Source organism: Centrocercus urophasianus, unplaced genomic scaffold (assembly GCF_019232065.1).
Source record: "Centrocercus urophasianus isolate 14NV4802_14NV808 unplaced genomic scaffold, USGS_Curo_1.0 seq_1109, whole genome shotgun sequence".
NCBI classification, from domain to species: Eukaryota; Metazoa; Chordata; class Aves; order Galliformes; family Phasianidae; genus Centrocercus; species Centrocercus urophasianus.
In genome coordinates this window covers 9,515-18,896 of record NW_024884264.1, presented here as the reverse complement: position 1 = coordinate 18,896, position 9,382 = coordinate 9,515, and the positions used below count along the sequence as shown (strand labels likewise).

Below are 9,382 nucleotides of genomic sequence, written 5' to 3'. Positions count from 1 at the left end.
AGGAAAGTAGGAAGGGAGGCAGGGAGGGATGGAGAGAAGAAGGGAGGCAGGGAGGAAAGAAGGAAGGAGGCAATGAAGGAAGGAAGGGAGGGAAAAACTCAAAATTAAGAAGAGATGGGGGCAGTTGACCCGGTGCAGTGAGGGAAATTGGAGGAGAAAAGGCAATAAATGGTGCCGTGGACCATGGGGGGGGTGAGTGGGATGTAAACGGCTGCACTGATACTCATACAGGTAAAACACAACCAGACGCCCATAGGCACCAATGCAGCTCCTTGGCCACGCCCCGCGCCGTAACCTGGCCACGCCCCCCGGGTCGTCTCAGTATTAAAGCCACGCCCCTAACATTCCTGGCCACGCCCCCATGACCTGCGCCCGTCACTTAGTGGCTAAACCACGCCCTTTCCATTTAACCACGCCCCCGCGCGCTGTCAGTCTGATTCCAGCCACGCCCACCGTCGTTAACCACGCCCCTTCATGCCATCAGCCACGCCCCCTTTCTGTCCTGGCCCCGCCCCGTACCACGCTGCTCTTTGCCCGCACCGCTCCCGGTGCCGCTCCCGAAGCCACCGAACGGACCCGGTTCCGGCCCCCGGACTCACGGGCCCGCTGCCACACCCGGACCCGCACCGCGGACCCATGGACGGCGGTCTGCGGCCCGGATCCCCGCAGCCGGTACCGGAGCCGCGCTCCGGACTCGCGGAACCAGACCCGAACGCGGGCGCGGACCCGGCGCCCGGACCCGCGGACGCGGAGCCCGATCTGAATCGCGGTCCCGAGGACCCGGACCCGGATCGGCGTCCCGGCGCCGCGGAACCGGTTCCGGCCCCGGCGCCCGCCCCGTGCCGTTGGTTCCTGGAGGGCCGCTGCCGTTTCGGGCCGCGCTGCCGCCACCCGCACCCGGGGCAGAGTCCGACCGCCGGCCCGGAACCGGCAGCGACGCGGGAGGAACCGGGAGCGGCGGGGAAGAAGCCGCCGCTGCGCCGCGCCGCCGCCGTCCTCAGCCGCCTCCGCTGGGACCCTCGAGCGGACCCCGCGGCCGCCACCGTGGAGTTCCGCGACCGCTTCGTGGGCGTCGTGGAGCGGCCGCTGCTGGAGTTCTTCACGGGGCCGCTGTGCGACGCGGGGCCCGCGGACCTGGCGGTGCCCGAACACCGCATCGCGCGCATCCGCTACCGCGGGCGCTGCGTGTGGGACCGGGAGAACCGCATCGATCGCGTGTTCGGGTCGGGGGGGGATGGGGACCATGCGGGAGGTGCTGGAGGAGCTGGGGGAGGGTTGGGGGGAGTGAGGGAGGGGGACGAACCCCGAAATGCCGTCGGGGGCTCTTCTGTACCCCGGAGGTGACGGCGAGGTCCCCTCTGTGCTGGGGACGTGGGGATGCGCACTCCTGGAGGAGCCCTCGGCTGCAGTGACGTGGGCACAGGGGTCCCTTCTGTACCCAAAAAAAGGGCACCAAAATCCCTTTTGCATTGGGGATGACGACATGGGGACGTGCACACGGGATCCCCTTGGGCACAGGTTCACGGACACGGCGCACACACGCATGGGGGCCCTTCTGTACCCTGAAAGAGACACGGACGTCCCTTTAGCACTGGGATAACATGGCGGTGATATGAACGCCTCACCCTGTTCTGTAGTCCCATGGTGACAGTGAGGTCCTCTCAGCACTGGGGATATCGGGGACCCTTCTGTGCCACAAACACACGGAGATGGACACTTGGGCCCCAGAGGTGACAGTGGTGTCCCTTTGGCATCGGGGACATGGATGTGGGGGACCCTTCTGGTTCCCCAAAGGTGACACTGAGGTCCCCTCGGCCCTGAGGACAGGAACACCTGGACCAGGACACCGGGGTCCTTTTGTCATGGGGATGAGGACGCACCGGGCGTCCCTACCGTGCCCCAAAGAAAGTGGTACTGAGGTCTCCTTGGCTCCTGGCAACAATGACATGGGGACGTGGCACCATTCTGTCCTCCATGGGTGACACCGAGGTTGCCTTGGCACAGGGGACACGGACATGGCGACGTGGACATTGGGTCCCTCTTGGCCACGGGGGGGACATTGATGCCAAAGCCCCCTGAGCTCTGTCACTACACTACAGGGACATGGACAGAGGGTCCGCTGTCCACGGGTGTACATTCTGTACCCAAACAAAGGCACCAGAATCCCTTCGGTGTCAGGGATGAGGATATGTGAACACGGACACTGGGTCCTCTTGGCCACGGGGTGCTGTTCACTGTTCTGTTACCATTTCTGCTCAGAGGGCAAAGACAGAAGGCCTTGGGAGGTCACCTGGTGGCCCTTTTCATCGTCTGCCTCACCTCTGTTGCCCGTCTGCCTCAGCGTGAGAGTAAGGCCTTTGGCTTTTGGACACTCTCTCTCTTTGCATTTGATTTTTTAGCTCCTATTCTAATTATCTTGCATTATTTTGTATTACAGAGTGTTATCTTGCATTCCGATGTCTTTTCTAGCAAATTAGTTTGTTTCCTTTCAGATCGTCGCTTCTGTTCTGTTTTAGGGCCCATCTCTGTATCCTTTTTCCCATTTCCATTTTCCAGGGCGGGGATCCACAGATCCCCCCACCAGTCATGGAACCAGGCCGAACCAGCCCACAGACCACGGACACTCTGGACGCGGTGCCCCAAGATAAGGCTGAGGAGCTCAGCGGTGGTAGCGGCGGTAGGAGGACGGTTGGATGGGATGATCTTGTAGCTCCACTCCAGCCTGGTGTTTCCATGGCTCTGTCGCCGTTCCGAGCTGCTCTCTGTGTCTGGGCCGTATTGCTTCAGGCGCTCCCTGCTCTCACTGCACAGAGGTGCTCTCTGAACTGCACACTGCACCTGTAGTGCTACTGTTTCCTTAAAGCCATTCTCCTCTGCAGTTCCCAAAGAATCACAGAACCACCGAATGGCTTGGGCTACAAGAGACCTTTCAGATCATCTAGTTCCAATCCCCTGCTCCAGGCAGGGACACCTCCCACAGCCCTTCCTGCCTGGCATTGAATGCCTCCAGGCCGGGGGCATCCACAAGCTGCTCCGGTATCTCATCACCCTCTCAGGAAATAATTTCCTCCTAACACCCAGCCTAAATCTACCTCCTTCCACTTCAAAGCCGTTTCCCCTCACCCCGTCGCCACACACCCTTATCAAACAGCCCCATCCCAGCTTTCACGGAGCCTCCCTTCAGGCACTGCCCACGACTTCAGCTCGCCGCTCGGCGGGCACTGACGGAAGCTGCCGGCAGCTCACCCCGTTTCTCCCTGCACAAGAGGCCTCTGCACGCCCAGCACCTTCACGCTGTCGGCATTAACAATACCTTCCGCGGGTCACACGCCTCTCTCACTCCTCCCATTTCTTTCTACGCCCGTCTTGCCAAGCCAAAGACGCGCCGTTTGCAGTAAGCAAAGCGCTGCACTGCAGCCGCTCCCATCGCTTCCCGCAGCGCTGCGGAACGGGACAGGACGGGACGCGGCGCAGCACAGCGCGGGCCGGGCCTCACCGCCTGCTCTCAGCCGCCCCGCGCAGCGCTGCTGCAGCCCCGCGCCGTCCGCGCGTCCCGCCGCCCCGCCACCCACCGCCCCCCGGCTCCGCGCCGCAGCCCCGCACACGAACTGCGGCAGCGCCACTCCCGCCCTGCCGTACCGCCCCCCCCGCCCGTCCGCGCTCCGCTTCCGCTGCAGGCCGGACGTGACGTCATCCTCGCGCGCGGTGACGTCGCGGCGCGTCGCTCGCTCCGCCGGCTTTCTCCGCTGCGATCGTTCCCCGCTCCGTCCCGGGGCTTCCTGCGCTGCTCCACGGCCCGAAGCCGCACCGGGCCGCGTTTCCCGCAGGCGCTGCCCGCCGTCCCCGGGGCGAAGCGCCGCCCGGCTGACGGCTGAGATCCTCTCCCGTGTCGCCGTTTGCTGTCAGCCGCCTCGGGCTCTTCGTGCCGAACGGGAACTGCTGAGTCCCGGCCCGGCCCACTGATGGATCGCCTGGCAGCGGGCCGCTCGGCCCTGGGAGCGCGGGTAGCGGCCGTGCAGCGGTGTGATCGGAAGGGGTGGCCGCACCTCTCTTGGATCCCGTGGAAGGGCCTCCCTGGAGATCCTTCCTTCTCCCCGTGCGCCGAGATGTCCCGAGATCGCTGAGCAATCTTCCTGGTTGTCCCTTTGCTGTTCCGCTTCTGTGTCTCTTTCTCGCTGTGCTGTAACAGCCGCCCAATAGCATCAGTGCCCCACAGCGCCACACCAAAAGCTGTCATTGCCGCGTAGCAGCGCTCCCCCATGCTGCTCCCCCCTCACAACGCTGCCCCGTAGCATCACTGCTCCACTGTGTCCCTGCCCCATGGCGTCACTGCTTGTGTGGGAACTGTGGAGTCCCGGCCAGATCCACTGATGGATTGCCTGGGAAAGGACTGGTCAGCCCTGGCAGCACAGGTGAAGGTAATTGAGCTGTGTGATAGGAAGGGTTTGAGCCTGGCTGCACTCCCTTAGACCCCATCAGCGGGCTGACAGCCACTGGGGAGGATCTGTGGTTGGAGATCCCTCCTTGGAGGAGCTTTCCCCTGCGAACCTGGAATCTTCTGATAGGGGTCAGCGATCTGCTTTCTTCATAGCATCTCTTGCCTGCATGATGTTCTGTTTGTACATAGGGAGCAAAAGAAGGGCTGAGGAACACGTGGACATGGGACATGAAAGACACCGAGGTACCAAATGTCTTCATCCGCTCAGTGCCAAGCTGCAAGACTGCCCTTCAGGAATCATAGGATCGTAGAATCCCAGAGCCTGGACAGCAGGAGGAAAGGGGGGAGTAGAGGAGCTGCCCTGGTGGGAGAGGATCGCGTTGTTCAGAGGGCCCTGATGAGGTGCAGCCATGGATGCTGGGAGCTGGCACCCTCACAGCAAGGCCTTCATCATCCCTGAGAAGTGTTACTGGGAGGAGGTCCTAGAAGCTCCAAGTGTCAACCAAAGGAAGAGCAAGAAGGACCTAGGGAGCAAAGGGCTTCACCACAGTGCCTGGGAAGGTGATGGAGCAGCTCATCCCAGACACCATTCCCAGCCACACAAAGGGGGAAAAAAATCAATCAGCACAGATTCAGCAAGGAGAGGTGATGTCTGACTTGGGGAACCTCTCCGACAACACACGCAGCAGCCTGATAGTGCAGAGGATGTCCACCATGGGGCCCCATCCAGGCCCTGAGCTGCAAGGGGACACGATCCCCCCACCCCAAATCAGACACCACGCAGGATGAGCTGCAAACCAGCAATCCAAACTGCTGAGCTTTATTTGACTGGAAAGGCGTCACACAAAGAGTGCAAAGAAATTTGGCAGAAAACAACTCCCCTCGTGCTCCAGCTTGTTCTCAGCTGTCAGGGCCCTGGAGGGGCTGAGCTCTGGTTGAAGGATGCCCAATTTGGTGCTGTAACTCCAGTCAAGCTCAATATATGAACAATCACAACGATGTACCCAATTAGCAATAAGCTGTGGTGCTATGCCTTGTGTTACATTCTGGTATGGCTTGGAAAGAAAGAGAGGAAGAGGAAGAGAGAGGAGAGAGATGAAGATGCACTCACTGCCCTTGTACCCAGCGATGTCACAGCTGTTCCCCTAAGTGTGGGGCGCCTTATATGTTCCTATGCACCTTTGCTTTCTGTGTTCCTGTGCCCACCTATGGTAGGGCTGAGTCCTTCTTCAGACCATCCCAGAAGGGTCTCAGGTGGTGGGCAGAGCCCATCTGAATACTCTGGCAATGGGTCGGTGGGGCGGAGGGTCTCTTGCTGTCCACCCCACCAAATGAGCACCGGTTGGGTCTACTTGGAGCACCGCCATGCTTTGTGAGACATTCTCCTGGTCTGAGTTCTCCTGTTGTTACTCAGTGGGACCTGCAGAGCTCCAGGAGCGAAGGAAATGGCTGCCTCACCTTCACACCACCACCTCCTCCACACACTCCTCGTCTCATTGCTGTGCTGATTTCTTTTGCACTTCTACGGAGTGTTTGGGACATGAACTCTTTTCTTCTTGGCCTCTTCCAGAGGCTCCACTTGTCCCCTGGGCCCAGAACCCGGTGCTCTCATCCCGATGCGTCCGCCATGGTATCTTCCCCAAAATGATGCACAGCGCTCTGCCCGGAAGTGGGTCACCCCCAGGAGAAAACCTCACGGAACGGAGCAGAGGAATGTCAGCCCAAGAAGACACAGCAGGTTGAGCTGAGATACACACACCCACAAACTCCAAACGCACGCAGGGCCAGCTGAAGTAGCACAGCACTCAGATGGAAGATTCACTCCCTGCAGGGGTGAGAAGAGACGGTGTCACGTGCGGCCACGTCCCTGTCCTGACTCACTGCTCTGGGGGCTCTCTAGGGAGAGCTGGGCCCAGTATTGCCCCAGTTGTGAGTCCAACAGAAGAACGCAGGGAATCGAGACCCCTCCAACCTCAGGGACCCCTCCTGATCCCCGGTCCCACACTGTACCTGTGGCCAAACTGCTGGATTCCCCATCATGGCCTGCAAGGGAGAGCCATGAGCCCTGGCTCTGTGCTCGCTATGGGGCACGGAGCATCAGGCCACCACCACCACAGTGACCCCAAAGCAATGAGGGGCCCCAGAGTGCCCCAACCCTGAGCATCGGCAGGGGACAGTGCTGCCCTCATCACTTACCTAGTGCAGCTCTGTAACCTTTCTCATCCTTCCCTGCAGAAAGAAGTGTCAGCATTGGCTCATGTCAGAGCGCAGGCACTCCCAAGGGGGTTTGGGTGCTCCCCACCTTCTGCCCACAGCCCTCTGCCTTTACCTGACTTGCACTTCCATGCCAGCAATCCAATGACAGCAGCGACAACAGCCACGAAGACCACTCCAGCCACAATGAGGATCAGGTTGGGCTGCCGCTCTGCGGGAGAGCGGTGTTGTCAGGAAAGGAAGGGGTGGACTCTGAGCCCCAGCCCCACGCACCCCCACTGCCAGGCTCACCCCATGAGAAGAGGCTGGACTGGAGCAGGCTGGCGTGCTCCACATGGCAACGGTACTTGTCCCCGTCCCCCGGCAGCACATCGATGGTGGCCAAGGCGTGGTAGGTGCCGTCGCTGTTGGGCACGATGCCCCCCCAGTGGGTTTCCTGGTCCTGGACCACACCGTCCTTCATCCAGCTGATGGCGATGGGCCGTGGGTAGAAGCCGTAAGCGCGGCAGGACAAAGTCAGGATCCCGTCAGCCTCCTTCCCCCGCACTCGCACCTCGGGCCGCTCTGCAGATGGGTGACATTGTAGGCCAGGCTGAGCTCCCCACACCAAGCCCCTGCCCCACACCCACCTCATGTCCCCCTCCCGACCTCACCTTTCCTTTTTAGCACAGCCTTCCCGTGCTCCAGGTACCTCCTCAAGTTCTCAATGCAGACGGTCCCCAGCTCATGCTTCCATCTCTCAGCATACGTCCCTTCATCCTCCAGATTCCTCTTGGTGATTTGTGCGACCGCGTTGGCCGCAGTGATCGTCATTGTGTCCATATCAAAGGCCATGTAGTCCCTCCCATCAAATGCAAACTGATCATACCCTCGGATGCTGCCGTCCTCCAGGATGTCACAGCCGAACATCTTCTGCAGCGTGTGAGAGCCTGAGACACAGCGGGGTGGGCAGTGAGGGGCTTTCTTGGGCTGTGGGACACTACAGGCACCATGGAGCTGGGATGGGGTGAGTGGGCTCAGGAACGGGGCATCCCAGGGAGAGTAATACCACACATGGATTGCTCAGCACAGCTGCATGCGGGGCACAGCCAAGGCTCAGTGGGGCTGACAGACACCCCATAGAGCCCCCGCCCCACGGATCCCCCATCCCAGCCCTGCCGCCCACTGCAGCTCACCTCTGCTTTTGTTGTAGTGCTCCTGGAGCCAGTCCAGAGCCACGTAGAAATCCAGCTCACCGCTCCGGGCCTTCTTGGTCTCCGCATCCCAGTGCTTCACGTCCTCCTGTGCCAGCCACTCCACGATGGGCTGCACCGTCCGGCGCTCGCTGTCGTAGTTCCCGAAGGCTTTGCCGTCCACGTACCCGACGGCCATGAACTGCGGCATCCCGGGTCCGGGATCCGTAATCCCCGTCAGGAAGTACCGCAGGGAGTGCGACTCTGCGGGACAGATGGCGCCGGAGTCGTGAACCGCGGGCAGGGGTCCCGCGGACGCAGCCCAGGAGCGAGGAGCCGCGGGTCCCGGTGCCGGGGGCAGCCCGTTCCCGCAACACTCACCGCACGCCGCCTCGCCCAGGACCCCCAGCAGGAGCCCCAGCAGCACCGCCTCGCTCGCACCCATGGCGCCGCTCTCCGGGACACCTCCGGCCCCGCCCCGCGTCCCCATTGGTGCCTCCGCCACAGCCTGGCCAATGGAGACCGAGAGCGCGCGTGACGTCACCGGGCGCCAGGCAGAGCTCGCTCCCGAAGGTTGTCAAAAGGGAAAGAGAACGCGCAGAGGAAGGGAGGGGACGACGATAAGGATAAGGGGAGGAGCCGGCCGTCAGAGCGCGGCCAAGGACGGCGCTGGGAGCCCCGCCTGAGCGCTGGAGCACAGCGGTGTCCTCCCAGCGAGGATGGGTTGGATGCAGAGAGGCACTGAGACCCCAGGGGTGGAAATGACCTCCGGATCGCCAACCCGACTCCAGCCCGTCCTTCTACGTCGCTCTGAGCCCCGTCGGGTGAGCAGCACCTGAGCTCTCTGGGTTGTTCTGCCCAGAGAGGAGACCGAGGGGAGGCTCCATGGCAGCTCACCGCCCCCTTACGGTGGCCCACGGTCTTCTTTTGGTAGCCAGGAACTACAGCGACACGGAGGAACCTCCTGGCAGCCATCAGTTCCCTCCCACAGAGTGAGACCACCTGGCCCTGCGTGGCCCTGTTGGCTTCTCTGATGGTTGCTAACTCTGCTCTTCTTCTGCTGAGGGTCTCTTATCCAAACAGCCTTAGAACATCCTTTCCAGCCCATCATAATACCTGTACTATTCGAAAACGTCTAAAAACTACTGCAGTTTTGCAAGTGAGAATTAATCATAATTAATTATATTAATTATGATTTAATATGAATTATGAATTAATAATAATTCAGCAACTCTATTTCCAAACCATGCTACTAACGTGTGTGGTATTTCCACCTCTTCACACCAGCTGTTTCTAAGGACAAGGTACAAAACACAAACATTACATACAAACATTACGCTCTGCTTCTTCAGACCAGTTCCCCCTTTTTGACATCTGATGCAGAAACACAGCCTTGGAAACTCATCTGCAACCAATCTGGAGACATTTAAGAGTGTTATATGCTGCCTGGTTCCCACTGCCTGGCTCCTGTGGCAACAGAGTATTTGCATTTATAATCCAGCCCCATAAGGAAATGAGCTGCTGTGCACTGTGAGAATCCTTGAAGTTTTTGAACCGC

General features: G+C 60.5%; 2 protein-coding genes across 2 annotated transcripts; one reads left to right on the top strand and one right to left on the bottom strand.

The window, feature by feature from the left end:
- Positions 1-362: 362 nt before the first annotated feature.
- On the top strand, positions 363-2,451 carry LENG9 (leukocyte receptor cluster member 9). Its single transcript, XM_042809198.1, is given in 2 exon segments — positions 363-1,226; positions 1,228-2,451. Coding segments are annotated over 2 exon segments (813 nt in total). The 5' UTR covers positions 363-474; the 3' UTR covers positions 1,289-2,451.
- Positions 2,452-5,224: 2,773 nt separating this feature from the next.
- On the bottom strand, positions 5,225-8,281 carry LOC122155370 (class I histocompatibility antigen, F10 alpha chain-like). The gene is made up of 7 exons (XM_042809196.1): positions 8,206-8,281; positions 7,828-8,088; positions 7,306-7,581; positions 6,944-7,216; positions 6,768-6,863; positions 6,635-6,667; positions 5,225-6,263 (listed from the first exon to the last, which is right to left on the bottom strand). Exons 1-7 carry the CDS (start codon positions 8,267-8,269, stop codon positions 6,244-6,246), a joined length of 1,023 nt encoding a protein of 340 aa, XP_042665130.1. The 5' UTR covers positions 8,270-8,281; the 3' UTR covers positions 5,225-6,243.
- Positions 8,282-9,382: the final 1,101 nt, after the last annotated feature.

Excerpts from the sequence above, each read along its gene's own strand:
- LOC122155370 (XM_042809196.1), bottom strand. The coding sequence starts at position 8,269 with ATGGGTGCGAGCGAGGCGGTGCTGCTGGGGCTCCTGCTGGGGGTCCTG. Across the intron at positions 7,217-7,305 it reads GGCTGTGCTAAAAAGGAAAG|AGCGGCCCGAGGTGCGAGTG; the intron begins GTGAGGTCGGGA and ends ACCCATCTGCAG. Across the intron at positions 6,264-6,634 it reads AGGTTACAGAGCTGCACTAG|GGAGTGAATCTTCCATCTGA; the intron begins GTAAGTGATGAG and ends TCACCCCTGCAG.